Source organism: Sorex araneus, chromosome 3 (genome assembly GCF_027595985.1).
Source record: "Sorex araneus isolate mSorAra2 chromosome 3, mSorAra2.pri, whole genome shotgun sequence".
NCBI lineage: Eukaryota > Metazoa > Chordata > Mammalia > Eulipotyphla > Soricidae > Sorex > Sorex araneus.
Window position 1 is genome coordinate 72,518,648 of NC_073304.1, and position 24,277 is coordinate 72,542,924.

The 24,277-nt window shown below is 41.5% G+C and overlaps 1 protein-coding gene across 1 annotated transcript in view; it reads left to right on the plus strand.

The window, feature by feature from the left end:
• STXBP6 (syntaxin binding protein 6) overlaps positions 1–21,393 on the plus strand; it is a 268,614-nt gene extending 247,221 nt beyond the window's left edge. The window contains exons 5-6 of the mRNA XM_055130512.1: positions 12,482–12,639; positions 18,426–21,393. Of these exons, the coding sequence (XP_054986487.1) occupies positions 12,482–12,639; positions 18,426–18,449 (182 nt within the window). The 3' untranslated portion in view covers positions 18,450–21,393. The remainder of the gene's footprint in view (positions 1–12,481; positions 12,640–18,425) is intronic.
• The last annotated feature ends 2,884 nt before the right edge of the window (positions 21,394–24,277 follow it).

Genomic DNA, 24,277 nt, shown 5'->3' on the forward strand with positions numbered 1-24,277 from the left:
TCTCTGTCTCTGTCTCTGTCTCTGTCTCTGTCTCTCTGTCTCTCTGTCTCTCTCTCTCTCTCTCTCTCTCTCTCTCTCTCTCTCTCTCTCTCTCTCTCTCTCTCTGTCTTCCAGGACCAACAACTGGCCTCATGACCCTGAGCGCTCTCTCTGTCTCTGTCTCTCTGTCTCTCTGTCTCTCTGTCTCTCTCTGTCTCTCTCTCTCTATTACATTAGGGCCAACAACAACCTCCTCCACTCTTTGTGGGATCTCTGGGCTAGCTTTTAGCAGCGGTGGTAGAACCCCTTAACTAGCCGCACCCTTTAACACTTGTTCTCGAAAGCCTCCCTCCATCCAGCCTTGGGTAAAACTTTTTTACAGGGAAAAGGGACAAAGCGCGCTCTGTGCCAAAGCCTCTGCATTATGCACATGTGTTCAAGGTCTCACTGTTTTGCTTAGGTCTCATTTCCAAGGCCCCACTGACTAAAGACCCTTTCCTGTTCCCAAAACAAGCTGTAGGGACTGAGTCCCTTTGGGTGAAAAGCCTACCTGCTTAGTGTGGGAGCAGAGCTTAATGCTTCTAAAAGCCCCATACTCATCAAAGTGGAAAACATTTTTTTAAATGTATCTACTATCCATTTTACACAGGTCCACTGAATTTCTAAATAGTAGACAACAACTGTGATCCAGAGGCTCCTAGTTTAATATGGTGTACAAATAAATAGATCAACAGTGTTGCTGCAGTATAACAAATGCTTTTTTGAGAACTGAAAAGGGTCCTGTGGTAAGCACAGAAAAAATAGCTACCTCACTCGCCTCAGGGAAGCAAAACCAGATCCCTGGAGAAGGGATTATGGTTTAGGTAACTGAGGCCTTGAAAAGGGAGAGTGTAAAAAGAAAAAAAAAACAGCTTATGAATATCCAGTATACAAGTATGATAAGTTAAGGTGGGATAAGTGAAAAATCCACTTTTAGTACATTAAAATTGCCCCTCCTAAGGTGGCATACCCATAAAGTAACTTTAGAAACTCTCGTGGAACAAAATGAATATTGATTTTGAGGTCACACAGACTTGAGTTCAAATCAAGATTCTGTCACTGATGAGCTGTATAATCTTATCTGAGTTTCTGTGTGCTTCTTTCATTTTTAAGCGGAAATATTAATGAACTTAAATGGCAGCCATTATAAGAATAATATATGAAGAATTTAGCACAGCTTCTGGCACAGAGCAGACATTTAACAAATGATCCTTTCTAATAAGAATAGCTCAGATGGAAATGGGTTGTATTAGAAACTTTGATAATTGAACTCCAGGTCTGTAGTTGGTTAAACATCCTTTATTTCTATTTCTATTTTGTTAATAGGAGTTGAAAATATTTGTGTTCAATTTGATACTGTGTTCATAAGAATTAACTCTTTTAGGAGCTGATAGTAATTCGATTCACCTGATGATAATTGTTGTAGCTTTACATAATCAGTTGGTGGAAGTTTTCAGAACATCCTTCTTAGGAAGTAAAGTGTCACCGGGATTCATTAGTAATTAAACAAAACACATTAAGAACATGGAATGAATAATGAATAGTCATGAAACCCACTGGGATTTTATATCTATTTCAAAACGGTTAAATATGCAACCAATCTTGGGGTTGGAGCGATAGCACAGTGGGTAGGGCATTTGCCTTGCATGTAGCCAATCCAGGTTCAATTCCCAGCATCCCATATGGTCCCCTGACACTGCCAGGGCTGATTCCTGAGTGCAGAGCCAGGAGTAACGCCTGTGCATTGCCGGATGTGACCCAAAAAGGAAAAAAAAAAAACAATGCTACCAATCTTGGGAAAGTCAAATTCTGGGGAATTTAATCTTGAGGAGATTTTTTAAAAAAATAAACAGCTTGTACAGAACTGTATTTGACATGAGACAGCCAGTCATTTCTTCATCACTGTTTCCTCAATCTATCTTTCAGGTAAGATTCTGAGTTTTGCATTCACCAGATTGAAACAAGAAATTAAATAACTCTTCAGTTCCTCTGGGTGCCGGCTAGAGAATGTCAGAAAGAGAAATTCAATTGTGCTGAATTCTGTTGCTCCCCATGACAATGTCTACAGCATGAAGGATCCAGACTTTGTAATATTCAGGTGCCAGTATCATAAAAGAAATTAGGTCAAGACTGGGAAAGATTTGATTTTCTTTTATTATCTCCTAAATAATAGGATGAAACTAGAGCAGTTATGGCCTGGCCCAGTAGTAAAGTGATAATTTTAAAGATAATAGAAGATTTTGTTGTTGTTGTTGTTATCATCAACATATTTCACCTTCATTGCAGCAGCAACATTGTCTCTTTTCTGTGGAAGTCCATCTTATTTATTTCTCCTGCTCAAAATAAGAGGTTTCCATATATCTTTTGATGATAGCCGCATCGCCAGCTTACAGACTTAATTATCAGAAGGAAAAGGATTGAGTAATTGTAAGGTTTTTTTTCCCTCACAAGTTTTCAGTCCTTCGAATTCCATAAAATGGTCTTGTAAAAGATCCCTGGTGACATGTATACACTTTTTCTATCAAGTGTATGATTTTTCCCTTTGATATTATGATTATTAAAGCTGGGTAACGTTGCATATTGAATACATAATGTGGTCTAAGTGTACATACTTCCCAAAAGGGGCATGAGTATGGATTATGTTAAGGAAATCAGCTGCATATATTAAGGAAATCTCACATCAAATGTGGGAATTTAGAATGTTTTTCTTAAATTTTGTAGAACATGAACAAGTTGGACACCTCACTGAGTTCCAAGTTAGCAAATATGAGTCAGCTTTGCTATTAACAGAGATGTGACCTGAGTAAATCCATTCCATACTCCTCTGACCACACTTCTCTCTCCCAGGAATCCGGTGATTCCGAGGTTCATTTTAATGTAAGACAATGGGATATTTGCTTATTTCACACGAGGAAGTCTCAAGAACCTAATCTCTGTGCTTTGCATGCAAAAGACCCAGATTCACTCATGGCACCGCATGATACCCCAAGCTCCACTGGGAGGACCTGTGAGCTCAGAGATGAAAGTAGTCCCTGAGTGACACTGGGTGTGTTCAGAAACAACAACAGCAAAAACAGTAATAATAATAATAGCAGCAATAGGTTTGAGACACAATTTTAAAAAAAATTTAAACATCATGGTTTGCAAAGTTGTTCATACTACAGTTGTTACAAGCGTTCAATGTTCCAACATCAAATCCCACCACCGGTGAGGCCTTCCCTCCACCATTGTCGCCATTTTCCCAAAGAACTTTGCTTTTTTCCTAGTGGGAAAAAAATGGTTAGATACCAAAATATAAGTGCTGAATTTACATTTGGGTGTTAATGATCCAAATGTCAGAAATGCTGTTGCTAATGTTTGAAGAATTTTTAGGCAGAGAGTTAGACACTGTTCATTGTTAAGCATCATAGTTCCGTTTATTTCTCCCCCAAATTTGGTGTTTTGTGCATTGCTCTACTTGCAGTAAGAAACTGATGAAACATCAGTGATTTTCTAAATCTGTCTAAACTCCTTAGCTGCAGATAACTGAAGTTTATCTTTCTAATAATGGCTACATTATTAGATGTCTACTTGGTGTGTACTGTAAGTTCCTTCATTTTTATTCTTCCCAACAACCTTGTAGGGTAAATACTGTTCCAACCCCAAAACAGGTGAGGAACATATTGAAGCAAAGAGAAGTGTTATTTACTTAAGATCATATAGTTAATAAGCAGCTGGTTCCACTGGTTGGATAGAATGTTTTAGCTGGAAGCATTGTGGAGGATTTTTAAGTTATTTTTATCAGGATTTGTCATTGTAGTCATTCACATAAATATCATTAGCTTCCAACTGATAAAAGCAAAACACTGGGCCAGGTATATGGTTCAAGTGGTAGAGCACATGGCTTGCATGTACAGGGCTCTGGTTGGATCCCTGGCACAATGTGTCTCCCATCCCATCCCTAGCATGGACAGGAGTATCTCCAAGCCCCAAATACTGCTGGGTATGGTCCCCGCAGCAAAAGAAAAAGAAAAAAAAAAGATGATGAAAGCAAAGTAGAAGATCAGAGCTGGATTGGAGTCATATGTACCAAAGATAAGTAACAAAATCCATCTAACCAAATTTAGAGCCTCTTTAGATTTTTAACTTCAGAACAAGGGTTTCCTCTTTGAAGATGTACTTCAACCACCCTCTGACAGTCTGATTCTCCGAACAAAATAGAACCATAGGAAATGTCCTTGAATTATTCTCTTCATGTCCTATAACACAAGAACATGGTCATTAAGTCCGAATTAAAATAAATAAATAAAGGACTGGTGAATTTTCTGCATATCCTAAGTTCGAGTGTTTGACCCTTTATTGAGCAGGAATTAAACCCTGAATATTGGGGGGTCAGGGAGATGGGACAGAGGACAAGGAACTTGCCTTGCACAGAACCAACCCTAGTAAATAAATCCTTAGCACCACATGTGCCTCCCACCCCCAAGCTTCTAAGCATAGAGCCAGAAGTAAGCCTTAAGCACAGCAGGGTGTGGCCCAAATGACAGCCCCCAGCCCCACTTTATAAAATCCCAGCTCTTTCACCAATGCTATTGGAAATACTGGGAAAGTAAATTGAGATCAGTATGAACCCGTATTCGTCTATAGGACAAGGAGCAGGCATTGAGTTTTCTCCGGAGTCATTAGCATGTCTCTGAATTACTTTAATGTCACCATCTGAAGATATTTGCCTGGTAGAATGGTCCATTCTTCTTCCATTTGCTTCCCCAGCAATAAATAAAGCCAAGGTAGGTCTCCTTTAGGCAGGTGTTTGGAATTCACAAAGTATTTGAGTGCTGAACCCATTTTTTCTTGTCACCCAGCTCCTTGCAACAGATCAGTTTCATGATCCCTGAAATTAGCCACCAACAAAGACAAAAGATAATTCTGGAGCTGCTATTCAGTGTGCTATATCTGTGCTGCTGCCTCAGTAAAACTGGCTTTTTTATTGTAATTACATGACGTGTCCATCTACAGATTGATGAAACTAGCCAGGATTTGTTCATTTATTTATTCTTTTACTTGGGAGTTAGTGTAGCTTACAGCATTTCTAAGAGTAAATTCTACAGAAATCCACCTTACCAAGATAAACTATGCCAGAGAAACCTGTGAGTAAATATTTTGGGGAAATTCTGCCAGCAGATTTCTCCTGTTCCCACCCCTACTTTCTTTTGATTCACAAATTACATTAGCATATTAAAGATTTTACAGAATTTTGCAATAAAAGAGCCTCTGGCTAGAAGATTTGCATTTCATAAAGTCATTTTGCCACAGGATTGAGTTTTCTATGTAGCACTTCTTAAAACCACAGAACCACTTTGGGAAATGCTGAAATAACCATTAAGAACTTTGGGGCCAACTCAGTTTTTATGTATTTGACCTTTTAAGATTCCACATGTAAATGAACTCCTAAGTATGTGTTTATCTTCCTGTGTATGGCAACCATGGGCAGGGAAGTGGGAGAAATGGAGAGGTTTTGGTCAGAGAGTATCAAGTTGAAGTTGTGTAATATGTACAAGTGTAAAGGTTGGATGCATAATATGATGACTCTAGATGATAATAGTATTGGATAAATACTGGGAATTTACTAGCAATAGATATTAGGACTGGAGCGATAGCACAGTGGGTAGGGTGTTTGCCTTGCATGAGGCCAACCCGGGTTCGATTCCTCCGCCCCTCTCGGAGAGCCCAGCAGGCTACCGAGAGTATCCTGCCCGAGCGGCAGAGCCTGGCAAGCTACCCATGGCGTATTCGATATGCCAAAAACAGTAACAACGAGTCTCACAATGGAGACATTACTGGTGCCCGCTTGAGCAAATCGATGAACAATGGGAGGACAGTGACAGACAGTGCAGGTGTTAGGTATTTTCACCACACAAAAAGAAACAATAGTTGTATGAGGATATAGATATATGTTAATTAGTACTCATTCACTTTGTACATACATGTATATCAAATTATAAAGTTGTTACATCTTAAATATATGCAATTTTTACTTAAAAAATAGCTTTGAGATAAAGACCTGGATAATCTTGGATAGGCTCTATCGTCTCTCTGAGCACTTGTTTGATGTAACCTGGATATATAATGGTCTAATTTTTCATTATACAGAAGATCAAATGAAATTCAGTCTTTTGGGAAAATCTTCATCATTAAGGAGATCCTCAATGTTGTCCAATATTGAAATGCAGCAGTGGGGCTGGTATTGTTTAGTATTGTTTCTATGTGTAATACAGAAAGAGCTTGTAATTTGCCTGGCTCACAGATAATCAATGGAGCCAAGCCCATGGATTAACAAATTGAATCACTATTTATAAAAGTTGGTATTATCATTTTTCATGATTATTCACTACCAAATGCTTTGTACTAGTCATAGTACTAAGCAGAAGCTCCTTGACAGCATCACAGTGACCTTACAACTGTATCACCCCCAATGCGGGCAGAGGTGAGCACTTACCTCAGGAAGCAAAATAATGTCGAAATGGTTCAGAGTGACTCTAGGACTGAGATAGGAGCCTATGATCAGGGGCACCTGGTTTCCATACAACTTTTCTTTTGCTAATATACATCCTATACTGGTGGAGATGCTCAACGATGAAGACTAGAGGTAGAAAAAGGGAAGAAAGAACATCTTGGATAAAGTCCAAAGGTCTGGAGGCTGGAGCGATAGCACAGCAGGTAGGGTGTTTGCCTTGCATGCGGCCAACCCGAGTTCAAATCCCAGCATCCCATATGGTCCCCTGAGCACCACCAGGAGTAATTCCTGAGTGCAGAGCCAGATGTGACCCAAAAAGAAAAAGAAAAAAAAAGTCCATAGATCTGTATGCAGTAAAATTATGTTACTAGTCTGAGAGCAGACGTTAAGTTACCTTAAATAGACCTGTAAAAATCATTTTGATAAGAAAATTAAAACCATAAAGGAGAACAGGAAAGGGACTATATAATCTACTCAGAATAAATTAATATGAACACACTGGACATATTATACAGGAGTTTCTAATGATTCTATCCATTAGCAGATTTAATATGATAGATCTTCCTGCCAATTTTTGTGAGTTTGTTGTGTTAGAATCCAAATCCTTTCATATATTTCATACTTTTCCACAATTGGCTTACTTTGTTTTAGTAAATGGTACTTTATTATATAATAAATTCTTAATTGGTTAGATCGTGGCATATATGTAGTCCAAGATCTATTAACAGATAAAATATTTTTAAGTGTTCTGAGATGGACATATTTTCTCTGCACAGAGTATGTAGTTATTGGACAGTTACTCTTTAGATTATTTCTCCTGATATCTTTTTATTTTCAAAGAAAATAAGTATTTTGAAATTTTGAGTAGTCATACATATACTTAATATGAGAAGTACCTCCTGGCAACTCCATGTAAATTGTCTCATATTAACTCTCGAATTGGGACTTTTGCCTACCAACATGAATCCCTGAGGTCTAGGACAATCTAAATAAATTATGGTGATATTTAAGCTGTGGTGTGTTTTCTGTTTTTAGAAATTTTTTTTCTTTTTTGCCTTCTATCATCACATTTCAATAGACCCGATTCTTTCCCCTCTCATTTTCTATACATTTAAATTTCTTTTAACTGCATTTCAAATAGTGTTTGGGTATAATGTTGTAATGATCTCAAGTTGTTCTCTCCATAAACTCTTCTAAATCACTAAACATAAAAGATGCCAGCATATATTTAAAAAGCCATATTAAGTGGAAATGATGCAAATGCAACATCAGGGAAGTAAAGACCGGTCCCTGCTCTACTCTCCAGAGACTATCATTCAAAAGGTAGTTGACTTTATTTGCTATGGTTGATAGCCTCTTCTCAGACTGCTTGAATAAATTTGGGTATTAATCTGCGTCCTGTCTATTTAGAGAGAATTACTGTTATGGCTGCCTCAGGAGACTGTTTTCTTTCCAGATTTAGCTCAGCACAATATGGTTGGTTCCAACTTCTGAATGAGGCAGCCTATTTACAAAGCATGAATTGGCTTCATGAGTATGTGTTTGACTCCTTCTCTGAGCAATAACACTAAGTTGCACTACACACAGGACAAACAGAGGGGTCTGAAAACTGTCTCCTTTGGGCCTCAGAATACCGAGTCCCAAGACAGAAGAGGAGAAAGGAAAAAATGCAATTTGGGGTGGGTGTGATTGTGCCATGTGTCCAAAATTCTTGGAGAGCAGATGAGGTCCTAGGGAGACAGAGGGACAAACACAATTTCTGGTCTATATGCATCTTTGTCTTCATTGCCACAGAAGTAACCTGGCAGGATGCAGGTGGCATAAGCCTCATTTTACAGATAAGAAAATGGGAGATTAGAGAATTTAAATTACCCAGTTAAAGGCACTCTGCCAAGTGTGTCAGTATGTCAGTGTTTGGCACATAATTTGCACTTAATGGATACTTTTGAATGCTCTCAATGAATCTCTCAGGAAGGCAATTTCAGCATGCATCACAGCCCTTAAAAATGTGTGTGGACTTTGAAGTAGCAGTTTTATTTCTAGGAACTATCAGATAGGTCACCAAAGAGTCTCTTTGTGTGTGTGTGTGTGTGTGTGTGTGTGTGTGTGTACATGCACCCACTTGTGCATGTGTGTGTATAAGTGTAAGATGATAATTATGACCTCATTTACAAAGATATAGCTTTAAAATACACTAGATATCTGAAAGAGAAATTGTTGAATAATTCAATGTCACAATGGTACCATTCAGCCATTATAAACAGTGGTTTCAAGGAAATTTCTATGGCGTATGTAAATGTTCACAATATAGAAAAAATATAATAGTATGATCTCAACCATGTTCTCTAAGATAATATGCATGTGTATATGGTACATTTCATTTTAGTAATATTTGCACATATATATAATGTTTTTTTTCTAACCAATTGAATAGTTCATTATTTTATTATCTCTTATAGTAACATATATTCTAAATTATCTATAGTAAATGTTTTAACTTAGAATAATAACAATGCTTCCTGTTTTGTACCCTCATTCTATTAAGTGCATTAGGAATGACTATACTGAAGCTCTCATTCCATGCAGTTAATATAAACTGTGTCATTAATCTCAATACAAGAAAATTCCCACTGAGAGCCAATGTAATGCAATATGTAAGAGACATTCATCTGGAGCTCAATTTCCTGGCTTCAAAACTCAGTTCTGTGATCTGCATGCTGTGTGATCCATAACGGCTTGATAAACGTCTCTCTGCTGAAAATGGAGCTAGTGAAATGTCCTTCACATATGATTATGATGAGCAGACTTTATTAATTGCCAAGAATGTAGTTAAACATTAAACAACTGTTATATTTGCATTGGATTTCACTTTTTTTTTTTTTTGGCTTTTTGGGTCACACCTGGCGATGCACAGGGGTTACTCCTGGCTCTGCACTCAGGAATTACCCCTGGCCGTGCTCAGGGGACCATATGGGATGCTGGGATTTGAACCCGGGTCGGCCGCGTGCAAGGCAAACGCCCTACCCGCTGTGCTATCTCTCCAGCCCCAGGATTTCACTTTTTTAACTTGTTATTTTATCGTAAAGTTTATTTTAAGGCTAATGACATTTTTTTAAATTCTTTTGCTATGGCAAAAATATTGCCCTTTTTGCATTTTGTTGTTGATTTAATGAATTGACAGGACTCCCAACACATTCATTAGATGATATCACTATCACTGTCATCCCATTGCTCATCAATTTGCTCGAGCGGGCACCAGTAACGTCTCCATTGTGAGACTTGTTGTTACTGTTTTTGGCATACTGAATACGCCATGAGTAGCTTGCCAGGCTCTGCCATTTGGGCGCGATACTCTTGGTAGCTTGCCGGGGTCTCTGAGAGGGACTGAGGAATTGAACCTGGGTCGGCCACGTGCAAGGCAAACACCCTACCTGCTGTGCTATGGCCATTTGGTATGTTTACATTTTCAGGACCCAAGTAGACTATGTGACAGTATCAGTTATGTAACCATCCCTTGACTAAACCAGCATGAAGTCAGAGGGATGATTCATACTTCCTTCCCCTAAATTAATCAACAATTTATTGTGTCTGTGTGTGCCTTGGTTTGGGAATATAGTGAGAATAGCACAGTCCCTGCCTTCAAGGAGCTCACATTATGTCTCCATCAATTACATGCAGGCAAATAAAAGGCATCATTTAAATGGACACAAGGTCATATGCCTATTGGGGGCAGGGAAATTTGGAGAAGAGTGTGTGGACAGACAAGTTTCTCAATAATTGGGTGTGAAGTGAATGGAAGCACTTAGGACCAAATAGGAAGGTTAAAATGTGAATCAGAGTTCCAAAAGGAGGTAACATCAAATACAAAGATGTGAAGGGAAGAGAAACATAGCCCGCTTTGATGATGCCAAAGTGATTAACTTCCACAACCAACATTATATCTACAAAGAGAGAAGGTACAGAATTAAAACTATTGAAAACCAGATTCCACAGCTAGCCATGTCCCTACCATAGTATTGTCATCATTTGTCATCATATGCCACTTAATTTTTATTAATCTCAGTCTTCTAGTAACTTCTATGACAACTGGCACAATAATTGTGATGATCCTCTATGATTAAAAAACTGTAGGCAGTGGTGATAGGATTCATCCTAGCATAAGATAGATATATGATGTAAAAAAGCAAACAAGGACTGAAATGTCTCCTCACAACTCTGCTTAGAAGACATAAACTTTCCTTTCCAACTTTGTGTTCAACCAGGTTTTCCCAGTGCCTCCTCTGCTCTGGGCTCTGGTCACATGTGCTGGTTATCTTGGTTCCTGTGTGTGTGATGCACCCAAGTAAATAATAAATTAGTCTCAGTCGCTTTCCCTTAGTGCATCATGAGAGTCCTTGAATTCTGCTCCTAAAGAAGAAAACTGGAGAACAATTTACAAAGTACTTCCTCTAGGCCATGCTCTTTCTTTGCCTAGGCTTCTTTTCCCAAAACCGTAGCTGTACCCACAGAAGAGAAATTAGGAAGCCTTCGAAGACTAGTGGAAATTACCTTCCTATTAAAAGCAGTGTTAGGGCTGGAGTGATAGCAGAGAGAGAGGGTAGGGCATTTGCCTTGCATGCAGCCGACCTGGGTTCGATTCCCAGCATCCTATATGGTCCCCAAGTACCGCCAGGAGTAATTCCTGAGTGCAGAGCCAGGAATGGCCCCTGCACATCACCGGGTATGACCCAAAAAAATTTTTTTTAATTATAAAAAATAAAAGCAGTGTTAGATGTATCCATCCATCCCAGGTAGAAAGTTTAGTGATATAATAAACATACTCAAAGACGCAAAGCTGCTCAGTATCTCTGCCTCTGCCAGGCCTTCACTATTGAATTCTGTTTCCCAGACCTGAAAGGGAGAAGGTCAGGGATATGTAATCATTTGAAACTGTCTCTGTAGCATCAGTTATGAATGTAGAAGCATGAAGTTTTTTCTATGGCTGATTTCTCTCACTGTTTTCTGCTGGTGTCTATGTGTAATGTGGAGGCCCATTATTTTACATAAAATAAGTCTTAGTTCCCCTTCATGTCATTTGAGGCCAAGATTTCTTTTTTTCATCAATGTCACAGTGGAAGTACATTGAGCAATATGACATTACTGAAGGACCTACTGTACTCAGCATTCAAGGCTGGAAGCTCGCATGTCTTCTGCATAGTTGGAAATATTGAGCCACACATTCACACATTTAGGAAGGGATGAGTTGGGAGAACTACCTGGAGTTATCACTGTATCACTGTCATCCCGTTGCTCACCGATTTGCTGGAGCGGGCACCAGTAATGTCTCCATTGTGAGACTTGATGTTACTGTTTTAGCATATTGAATACACCACAGGTAGCTTGCCAGGCTCTGCGGTGCGGGCGAGATACTCTCAGAATCGAGCCCGGGTCGGCCACGTGCAGTGCGAAAGCCCTACCCACTGTGTTATCGCTCCAGCCCACCTTAGTTATAGCTGGAAAAATTTTGTATCCCCTGCTCTGTGTGTGTGTGCGTGTGTGTGTGATGTGATGATGTGTGAATCTCAAATCAAAAGAAAACACATATATGATACAGCTAAGTTTCCCTGAGCTTGCCTAAATCCTTGACAGGATTTCCATTTGCCTTTACGTCCCTCGGCCTACATAAAAGATGGCCCTGGCTCTTAAGCCTCATGTGACAGAATACAAGTAGGACGGAAATGAGTATCTCATGGGTGACGGGTGTTGGAGGGAAGCCTTGAGTGTCTGCCCAGGCTTCGGCTTCCCACATGTCTTCTTCCTCCATCAATCTGTCTGACCCCGTCCGAAGATCTGATGACTTGTTTCCTGCTCACTCAAGGCCTCTCTGTAGGTCTCAACCTGTCTGGTCCTAACAGGGTGGACACCCCTGGAAGGGGTCTGTTGCTGCAGGAAATAAAGTTCACTGCTCACGCTCCGGGTATCTTCCTACAGGAAACAGCATCCTGCACTCGGCAGCTGACAGCGTGACCAGCGCCGTCCAGAAAGCCAGCCAGGCCTTGAATGAGCGTGGGGAGCGGTTAGGCCGAGCTGAGGAGAAGACGGAAGACATGAAGAACAGCGCGCAGCAGTTTGCAGAAACTGCGCATAAGGTAGGTTGAGGGCTCAGCCTGGGCTGTGAGGGTGTTTGAGGGCAGAGGAACACTGTGTTGCTATGTTTTCCCTAAGAGCCAATACTCATTTAAGGCGTTTTCTTTTCCTTTTATTTTCTCCCCCACCTCCAGCTCCACCCATCCCTTCGTTCAATGCTCATCTGCTACCTACGTAGTCGTGAGAGTTTTCGTTGTAGCTGTCTCTTGGGCCATCTCCTTTTCTGATGCCTGGATCAGTGTCACTGCCCTTGCTTGGCATTTTGGGAAGTGAGGATTCAGGTTTAATGCTCAGGTTTCGGGGCACAGGATGAAGAGGCAGGGGATGTCAGGTCTCAGGGCACCCCTTCCCACTAAGCAAAATGCTTGGGAGAAGCCACTGAAGTCTGCTGACTTCTCCCACAATGTCCCTGTCTGGAGCCTGGCATGCTGTGTTCTTGCCCTCCCCCCCAAAACAAGCTCTGGTCCTCAGGTCTAGCACCCCTCTGCTAGTTGTGGGTCTCTCAGGCCGACCTAACCAGTGGATAGCTGCTTACCCGGTTCCCTCCTGCCCTCCTGCTTCCAAACCCACAGGATAGCTAGTCTCACACAGCCTGGCTCAAGCCACACACATGGGCACACGCACACCCACACACATGCACTAAGAAGCTCCCCTCCCCCCCCACACACACGGAGAAGCGGGGAAGGGGTATGTCATTGGCAGCCAGCTCACTGGGATGGGTGCAAACCAAAGGCAAGAGAGCCCTCTGGGTCAGGAAATAAAGAGAATTTATTCCAGTTCTTGTGCTTCCCATCAAAGGGCAATTCTTTTTCTGGATGGTGATTCAAATTTAGGTTTACAGAAATGACATCTGCTGATAACGGTTGGCACCTCAGACTCCGGTTCTGGTGTTTCAGATATGTTTTCCAGGTGACCTTTGGGGAAAAAATTAATTTTCTCCAACAGAAAAACATGCTTCTGCTAAGGAAACAAGAAGTGACAACCTGAAATGTAAGGAGGAATATCTTCCAGTTGAGCCAAGCCTGATCCCGATTCTATTTGAGGAAATGCTTCCTGCCTTCCCTTCCTGCATTCCCTCTGCACAAATCTGTCTCACACGAGTTCATTGCACTGCGGCTGTGGGGGTTTCCTTCAGGGGTTCCCTGGAGAAGCATTGACAGGGGTTGTGTGAGAAAGGCAGCCCTATTGGAAGCCAGAGCCTTGCCTGCCATGGTTGTGAGAGGGAACTCAGATCTAAGCCTCCGTTCTTCCGTCCTCCTCCACCAGCCTTCGTGGTCCAAAGATCATGGTGAGAGAGAGGTGCTAAAATTCCAGGCCCAGCTTCATTCATTCCAACAGCAGCAAAGCTTGCTGGGTGAAACGAGGAGGGGAAAGCCAGGAATCTGGAGAAACGTTCACAGGTTGATTTGGAAAGAGAAGACCAAAGGAAGTGATCTTTCCATTGTCTTCAGGTCTGGGAAGTGTGATTGTGCAAGCAGCTCTCCCTCATGCCTTCATCTCACAGAATAGAGCACTGATAAAATTCTGTGAAAACAAGAGTGGAGCCTAATGAGTAAACCATGAGCCAAGTTACCAAGGAAGTCTGTAAAATCACTCTTCCTAAGGTGAAGTAGACAATACCTGGAGGTCATCGGTGTAGGCGTCCCCCTCAGAGGAGGTCAGGCAACACTGGGTTGGATATAATCTAACCAGATGGCCGGACTTCTTGGCTCTGGTTACCTCGTTTCCCTGATATTGTGCACACATTCGCTAGGTCCTGGGAAGACAATATTGTAGAACAGTTAACACTTTTTTTAAACTTACCCTCTGAATGACCTTGGGTAAGTGCTTAATTTCTTTGAGCTTCAGTTTCTTCATCACTGTTAATAATGGGATGTGAGATGCTTTGTAGGATGTGATACAATTGAGTTAACCCAGTATCTGGCATATTTATACCTATATTCATATAATGATTTCCATTAAAACCATTTCTTTTTTTTTTTTTTTTTTGCTTTTTGGGTCACACCTGGTGACACACAGGGGTTACTCCTGGCTCTGCACTCAGGAACCACTCCTGGTGGTGCTCAGGGGACCATATGGGATGCTGGGAATCGAGCCTGGGTCGGCCGCATGCAAGGCAAATGCCCTACCCACTGTGCTATAGCTCCAGCCCCCCAATTAAAACCATTTCTGATGAACCTGCCCTACTGCTTATCAGCCCCCTAACAGCCAAGGGTTGACCACCACCAGGCTCTGCCTCCACCAGTTTTCAGGAGAGATCCACTAAGCCAGGGTCGGGCGAGAAGGCTGGGGATATCCTGTGTGGAGGAATGAGGCTGTTGGTATCTGTTAGAGTATTTGAGAGAAAAAAGAGAATACTGCAACTGCCAGAGTTGTGCTTTTCTAAAATTGGGATGTGTGCTTATGAATCACCAGTACTGGCAGCAGCCCAACAGAGGAGATGAGCTTCTTTAGGTAAGGGGTCGTAGCTCTTTTCTCAAGGGTCGAGACTCCTGATTCCAACCTCTGATGTGGGTTGACCATGAAAATGTCACTCTATGCACCAGGTGTGCCGGTGGGCAGAGTTCCACGCTGTCCAGTGCTCAGACCTTCCAAACACCCCACCCCGCCCAGCCCAATAGCCTGTGTTGACTCATAAGGAGTGGGCTGTGTTTGCACATTAGCTGTGGTACGCATAAGAGAGCAGAGAAGGGCAATTCTTGGTGACAGTCCCTCCACAGTTGTGGGTTGGATCAGGGCATGTGAGTTCGAGGGAGATCATGTCTCACCTTTCCAGATGCATAGTAGAAGGGGCTTTTTTTGCCTTATTGACTTTTCCCTGGACCCTTGCCATTGACCCGGGCTTGTTAGTGAATGGGTCACCTTCCCGTGACCCCAACCAAGATCCACGGGTGCTTTTCTGCCCAGAGCAGATGGAAAACAGCCTTGTTCCTCCCTCTCCCCAGTTCCCCTCAGCCTGGAGGAGGCGTGGTTCCTTCCTGAGCTCTGGGCTTGGCAAGGTCTCAACCCTTAGGAAAATGTAGCTCAGCCTCAGCACAGACTGCTCGCTTCCCTCACCCTGCACTCCAAAAGCACAGCAGAGCAAAGTGTGCAGCGGGGAGGCAGCAGACAGCTGTGCCTACCCACACCTAGGCATGCTCTGATGACATTTGTGCAGAAAGAAATGGGAATTGCTCCATTTCACATGAACCTACATCTCTGGGGATGGGAGAGGCATGTGGCCTTTCTCTCTGCAGGGAATGGCTGTCTCTATCTCCACAACAGTCACCTGCTTTCTCTGAATCTCTGAGCCAAAAGTCCTCAAGTGGCCAGGCCTCTTAAAGAATTGCCCTAAGAGCTAGATAGATAGTACATGGGTTAAGGCACTTGCCTTGCAACAGCTGATTCAAATTCAGTCCCTGGCATCACATACTGGGGTGATCCCTGAGCACAGAGCTAGGAGTAAGTCCTCTGAGCACTCTTGTTCATGGCCTAAAACCAAAACAATAATCTTACTAATCTAAGTAATGATATTGGCATCATCATTGTTGTTATTACTGTTATTATTTAAGTGGGATAGGTTACACAGAATTCAAAGTTTTATATGAAATATTAAGAAGACAAAAATTGAAAGGGAAAATTTAAACCCCACTTTGACAAGATCGCAACCTTCTGAATTGATCCAGAAGCATTTGAGTACAAAATGATAAGTGTATATTTATAGAAATGATAATTTGAAGAACAGAGTAGGTTTGGCCTTTGAGCCTAAGTCGCATAGCAAATTTATAACAGGCATAGGGGTATCCCCCTACCACTCCCCCCACTTTAATTTGGTGTTCTTTATACTCTGCCATCTTTATTTTCACATTCTGCATCTTCTAGCTCCCAGGACAATTTTTTAAAATAGTAAACGTGAAAATGATGCCACCCTCTCAAAAAAATACCTCAAGTAGCAAATGCCCAATCTAGTTGCACTGCTGCAAAGCAGAGCTGGCCTCAGCCCCACAAGGTCCTCGATTTTATTCCAGAGTGTTGTAGGAAGCCGGATCTGGTTTGAGCAACAGGGTTGGCACACAGCAATTTATTGGAGGTTAAATGCTCAGTTAAATGCTCAGGACAGCAACACCAATCGAACGTTTATGGTTGGTATTCATCACACACATCAACATTAAAAGACTGTGCTGATATGGTGGTTCACATTGCTAAATAATGGTTGACACTAGACACTGGGCGAGAAGTAGACACCATGCAACAGAGAATTACAGAAAAGCTAGGGAGGGAACAGACTTAAGAAAGACCTTGGTTTTGCATTTCTACCCACCATGTTTCCTAGGTTATAAATAAGTTCAGATCTGGAGTTGTAACCATCCCCTCCTCTATCTAGACAAGGGAAACCAGTCAATAATTTATCATGGATCCCTTGGTTTATTCAGGGTTTCACTTAGACTAACAACTGACCAGATCTTCATGAAACACTGAAGAGTACGGAGATCTATGGAGATCTTCTCTTTAGCTGGTTTCGTCAGGTAGAAGCACGTAGAGTGATTTCATATGAGGTTTCTCATGCAGAGATTAACCCAGCAACATGAGGGCTAAATTCATAGGTCCCCTCTCTATCATGTGTCAGCCTGGTCTAGTACACTGGTTAGGAGACTTATATGGTGCTGCTTTCATAGGTGGCCCACGGTGGTGGCTTTGAGTCAGTACTCCTTGGAGAAATAGATCACTGACTTCTTCTAGGATGATGCAAGAACCAAAATGTGGAATCAGGGAATGCCTCTTGATAATTGTTCAAAGGTCAAGAACCTGATTATGATGCAGATGGCAGGGCATTTACAAAGTGATTGCCTTTGAGAATCATCTGCTCTTTTGTCAAAGAAATTCTGGATCTCAGAATTCTGCCCCCTTTCCCAAGTCACTCCCAGCCTTGACCTCAGGGATTGTCCCTAATGTCATATCATATGAAGAGTTGCAATTCAGCATCAGCTCTGCCTGCTGGTTCACATCCCCCACAAAGATTCCATGGGAAGGATCTAGCTAAAAAAAAAGACAAATCAGATTTAATTTTATGTCCCACAGTTGTGTGCATTTTCTTAATTATATCATCAAGAACTCAAGCTGGGTTTGGGAAGCTATTGATTGGTATTTGGTGTTCTCATTTATAAATAGCTGTAACATTTCAATAAAGCACATTTCTGTGGAGGAGGACTATATCAAGATTTGGATTTTTGGTTTTTCTTTCTTCTTCTTTTTCTTCTTTTTTTTTTTTTTTTAGCCCTAGCTCCTAACACAGTTTAATTGTCATGTGCTCTGGACTTGGTTGAACATCCATACAGGGTTTTGCATATATTGTTGACAATTATTTCTTTGCAGTTGGTGCTTTGTAATAATGTATGATGCCAATGAAGACTTGCCTTTGTGCAAGTTTGGTGTTACTAGTGACTAGTCAACCAGGGGCCTGTGCCCAGCTCCCACAGCTCATATGGGTGACTTGGACATCGTTCAAGTGAGCTGGACATTGTTATGTGAGCTGGACATTGTTCCTAGTCATTGATGTCTCCATGTGTCCCTCCAGTGGGATGAGGGCATCACATATAGCATTTCTCCACCTGAGCTCCAACACCAGCACAATTACTGTCAAGAGTAAAATGAAAGGGTTAATGGACTATTTTTCAAGAATGTCACAAATTTAGTCCAATAGCAAATAGACTCCTGCTTCTCATCATGGCTATGGGGAGGAGACTGGCACAGGGGATCCCTCCCACTATTATTAACATCTTCCTTTTCTCATCCCTCTCTCTTTCCGTAGCTTGCCATGAAGCACAAATGTTGAGAAACAGCCGACTGTGGTGAACCTCTTACAAGAAGTGGAAGAGTTTGTGTCGCAGTTTTTACAAGAATCCCAGACCTCCGCTTGCTTTTATTCTAGTATATGGACATTTGGGTTTTTTTTTGTTTCCCTTTTTAGATGTTAATATGAAAAAAAAGATTATTATGTTTATACATTTCCCTGATGATCTTGCGAAGAAATGCTGCAAAAAGCATCAGCTTCATTTTGGGTTCCCCATCGCCCACACTCACCGCACTGTGTGTATGTGTTTATATTAAGTTTTTCACTGTTTTTATTTGTCAGTTTGTTTCTTTGTTTAGCTAGAAACTTGGACCAAATGATATACTGAGATGAGTCTAAACTGGCAACCTAAGCTTTTGTCCTGATATTAAGCAGGAAGGCAGTTCAATATGGTGACATCAGATATTTTTGCTCCTGGATGGAAATAAAGTAAAATAGCAATTGGTCTCTGTGTCCTCCCTAGTCTTAATTTGAAGGAGAAGATTCTAGATGTTATGGAGAACAATAAGATTTATCAGGGGAAACAGCAGTCTTAGACTCTGCTCCTTCTCTAGTAATCTTTTGCATGAGCCCTCATCAGCAGTTAGAAAAACAAATCAAAATCACAGATAGAAATCTACTTTCTGAACTAGTTTAAATATTTCCGCTCCTTGTTTAAAGACTGATTATTTGGAATTATCATATGAAGGATAAAAATTTGAGATTAAAGCCCTGAGGAAAAGCTGTGCATTCACGGATGTGTCTCTAGTGATTGTCCCAAATTACAGGAGCTGGCATTGAAAAGAACTTGGATTTTTATCAAGAATTGATTTGTGCAGATAAGCGTCTGTGGAAATGACAGGGTGAACGTAGATGACACTTTAAGTCATTTTTCTTTTCTCTTCACCAAGTTCTGTCTATTTTAAAGACACCCTCACCACTGTCTTGGGCAGAGGCCTTCGCATCTGGATTTTGTAGAGTTCAATATTGTGATTGCTCCCTATTTAATATCATTTCAGTGTAGGTTTCTGGACACATTGCATTTCAGAGTGATTGCAACTCGCTTGAGAGAACATGAAGGGGGTTCAGTCCAGAAGTCTTCAGGCTGCCCCGAGGGCAGTGCAAGTTGGCCCCCCACACACACCTCCCAATTTTCTATTATTTATGATAGTGCAAGGTACATAGTAACTGGGGAGTTTTGTTTCTTAGAGGGTTGGAAGCTGACCATGGAAGTTGAATTCTGTCTTCATTAAACAAGTAAGCAAACTGCATAGCCCAGCCTCATTCTCAGCTCCCATAGCAGTGCGTTGGTTTTTAGGCTTCTTGAATCTGCAAACCCCTTCTTGTTCCTTCCTAGCCTTTGAGCCTGCTGAACCTATGAGCTCAGTAGGCTCAATTTGTAGCCTCTTACATTGCAATATTATTGATAGGATTGTTTGAATAATTTAAGTTCTCCTGATAAAGCATTTTAGAGAGAGAGATAGAGAGAGAAAGTTGGAATATCAATAAGGAAAGTAATAGATGTCAAACAAAAGAGAGATTGACTGTGCTGGAGACGTATTTTTGAATCCTCTTGATTAAATGTTTCAGTTCTAGCAAACTGTAAATATATATATGTATATATAAATATGGTAAGCCATATGAGTTTACTATCAGATTCTGTAATTTTATTTTTGGTGTTTTAAAAATTAAAATATGCAAAGAGGTTGCTACCCATTAGAAGCACTTATGATATCTAAGAAAAGCCAAAAATAATAGTCCAAATGGTTCTGCTCATAGATTTTAGTTCAGAACATACAACACTTCCCAAATTGGGCTAAATCTTCAGAGATAAATAATTGAAAGGGTAAATCTAAACCCCCTTGACAATTGGCCAAACTCAAAATGTAAACGTTAATACCAACTCTCAAACAACAGTATTTGCAAAGATGCTTCTGAAGTAACAGACAATGAGGTCATAAGCAGACTGTGAAACCTGAGATTCTTCCACCCTAGTAGAGCTGTGATTGCTGCCTCAGAAACAAGTATTTTACATCTTACCCTCTGTCCTCACCATCTACCCCTTTGAAATTTCCTACACACGTTATTGGAATCTCTGTTCACCTTCTGTATTGGTTTGCTTCCAATCATACCCTCGACGTCCCTGTGTGGCGTCCTGCCTACCACATTGCCCCCAGAGAGGCTAGAATAGCGGCCCCTGTCCCTTCTCTGCCTCCTGGCCTCTTGCTGAGGCCTTGTGATGACACCATGAAGTTCTATTCTTTTGTAGAAGAGGCTGCAGTACTAAATATTAGTGCAACCTAGTCTAGAGAAAATTGCTGGAATGATTCACGTACTTGGGACCAATTTGGTTGAACTCGCTAGAAAAGCTTTTCTTTTCTGCTTGTTTCATTTCTGCTTTTCATTATGAGTTTTTGGGACACTATTTTTGTGAAGAGTTTCTTGTTTTGACAATGTGTAAAGAGAAGAAACTTCCCAGTGTTATCACCTCTTGGAATGTAGCTTAGTATTCTTCACTAGTATTAGATATCTGTGTACAGAGAGTATACAATTATTCAGGTTAATGTTTCATATTAAAGAATGTATTTGTAAAATGTAACAAGATCAGTAGTTAACTTTTTTTTTTAAGCTGAGGGGGAAAAAAGTTTCTGTGTTAGACTTAAAATTACAGTGAAATCTGTCTTAATACTACTTTTGTGGCTAACAAAGGTTGTGAATTTATGTAAGAGTATTTACAGATTGCCCTGCCTACAGGGTAATAAGGATAGGTTTTGCTTTTAATTTTTAGGATTACAACACTGCTGATATCTATTGTACAGTTATTAATTCTTCCCTAAGATGTCAAGTACAATTTTTGTTTCTCTCAAAGATGAGTAACACCTGCTCTATGATTCACTATTACAGCTAGCTCTAATTTGTCATTAAATATTTGAATTCTGTGTTGAAAGTTTGCTTCTGTCAGTTATTTGTGGAGTCTGTACATCACCACCAAATAGTTGGGGATCGCCACAGTTTCGATGTGAATGGAAGCTCCTGTGTGCCTACAGAAGAGCTGGGACCAACATTATGATAAAGTTTACTTTTCTACATTCCAAAGGAAGAAAAGACCATCAAGATGATCTGAAAAATGATCATCTATCTGTCAAGGGGAGTTTTCTTTCTTCTCATAGTGTGTAAAAAACACAAAAATAAAAAGAGAACTGCGGGCAAGGGAAGGGACAGAGCCAAGATGGTTGATCTCACCACAGTTTATTCCAAACTTCTTTCTCCATTCTCCTCTGATTCTCCTCCTGCTTCTTCCTCCCCCATCCTACCTCATTCTCTCCCTCTGCTCCTCTCTAACTCGCCCCCAGCCCCCTCATACAGCTACCTTAAATCCCCCACATCCACTCCGGATGCCACGGGCCCGGGGCTCATGCGTAGGTGTGGTTACAATCCATAGGGGGTAAAGTTCTATCCCTTAGGGGATGCTTTCACTAGGACAGAATCTCCCTCAGTAGGACATCCGCCCCATGGGTGTGTTTCCCCTCTCTTTGTCCGACTAACATATAAGTATTCATATTATAAATCATTTTGTGGGGCTGGAGTGATAGCACAGCGGGTAGGGCGTTTGCCTTGCACGCAGCCGACCCGGGTTCAAATCCCAGCATCCCATATGGTCCCCTGAGCACCGCCAGGAGTAATTCCTGAGTGCATGAGCCAGGAATAACCCCTGTGCATTGCTGGGTGTGACCCAAAAAGCAAAAAAAAAAATCATTTTGTAAGGACATAGCAAGAGACGCATTAAGCTTATAGAATTGCTCTCCGGGGGTCACCTCGATCTCAGACTACAGCGCTCAGGCCAGATTAGTCTTTCCTAGCCCTAGCAGGGCCTAGTCTCATCGTTGCTTGCCCTGGGTCCATCCTGTCCCTCGTTGGGACCCTGCTTTTGAGGGTGCTAGGAAGTAAGGCCAGCTGAGGCTTAAGTCAAGAATGCAGATGCCCGGGAATAAATAATATTTGAAGCCAATTAAATCCCATGTTACCAAAGCATATTAATAAATGTCTTTCTTTGTCAACACAAAAAGGATATTGTTTTAAGGTAAACTATTCAAAAGACATAAGAGAGGAGAAAGACAATATTAACTTACAATACAAGATCACTGTCCTAGCAAGGTCTGACCTTACAAATTAACAGTTTGATCAGAGGAAGAGCAGATAAACTGGTAGAAGTGGTTACAGATAAACAAAGGAATGGGAGTGACTCGGGAGCACTTTGATGGGTGTGACTGATAAACCTAAGCTCCTAGTGGCAAGGGGAGCAGGACACACCAATGATATTCAACACATAGGTGAAGTGACTCAAAGCAGTAGTTATGTTTTAACTGATGTGCTAACTGAATCCTTATCCCAGCATGCTCCCTCATCCAGCCTATCCGTTTCATGCCTGTTAAACTGGAAAGACGGTTTGATGAAGTTATGGCAATTTATTTCTCTAGAAAGACAATGCCGCTTATTGTATTGCCAGGGTCATTTTCCAGGGCAATGCCCGAGGTGACTCCTGTAGCATCCTTGCCCTTTCTAGGTTAAAGCAGACAGTACAGACTTTAAAAATACTTCCTGGGACTGTAAGCGGAGGAAAGAGAGTGCCATCTCTGCTTCTCAGAGAAGAAGGCCCAACCTTAATTATATTTCTAAAGTTGCTAGACCTTGTGAACTAATTCTAAACAACAGCCTTGTGAAGATAACCTTATTTCCCAACCTGATTTTTATTTGTTAGCAATTTGTTAGCAATTATGCCACAAATGTTGTGGGAAAAGTAATATGAAGTTTGGGGTTTGGGGGTTTGGGTTGTTTTTCATTGACAACATGGTTAGGAAAAACATAACTAGATGGGGCAGAAAAAGAAGAGGAGGAGAGAGAGAAATATCAGCCCTCAATTTCAGAAATGCAAATGTTTGAGAGTTGTTTCCTGCTGCTATCCATTCTGTGCGCCTCTGGCTCGGCCATGAGGGAGGCTGGGGAGCAGCTGGTCATGAGTGTGCACATTTATACATGCATGCACATTCATATATCCCCAACATTTTCACGTGCTCACTCATGTTAAAACAGGCAGGCACACAGCTGGCATCAAAGAGAAACTGAGCTGCGCCCCTGGACTCCCCAGAGTCTCTTGGTGACACTTTCTGACTATTTGCAGGGGTCATTAGAAGTGGAAAATGCCCCAGGTGGGCCATTATCAGAGCAGGAGAAATGTAAAGACTTAAAACGCAGGAAGAGAACTCATTCACCCACAAGGCAAGTTTAATTTTATTTCTCCAAACTGTGAATGTACTAGCCTCCCTCTTTTAACTAGATAGTGCTAAGACCGGTTTTATTTTTCGTTTATTTTTTTCATTTTTTCATTCCTGAGATTATCTATGAAATGATTTTTGTAGAACCAAAAAACAGCCTGATGGACAAAATTAATCTTCAGTTCTACTTCCAGCCTCCTGTGAGGTCACCTTTCTCCCCACTGTGTCCTTTGCCTCACTTTCTGACCCTTCTTAAATCCTGCTTTAGCTAAGCCTTCCTAAATTGTTACTAAGACATAAAGTGCTGGTTTACCGTGGCTTAGAGCAATTCTCTACCCTGGCTGCGATTCATGCTCATTTGGGGGACTTGGAGAAATGCAGGCATCCTACATACAACTTTGACTTCTTGGTGTTCCTTTGTCGTTTGCAAAGGAAAAAAAAATGAACAGCGCGCGTGCGTGGGTGCGTGCGTGTGCGTGTGCGTGTGCGTGTGCGTGTGCGTGTGTGTGTGTGTGTGTGAGCGCGCGCGCGCACACGCGCACGCAGGGTAGTAGAAGG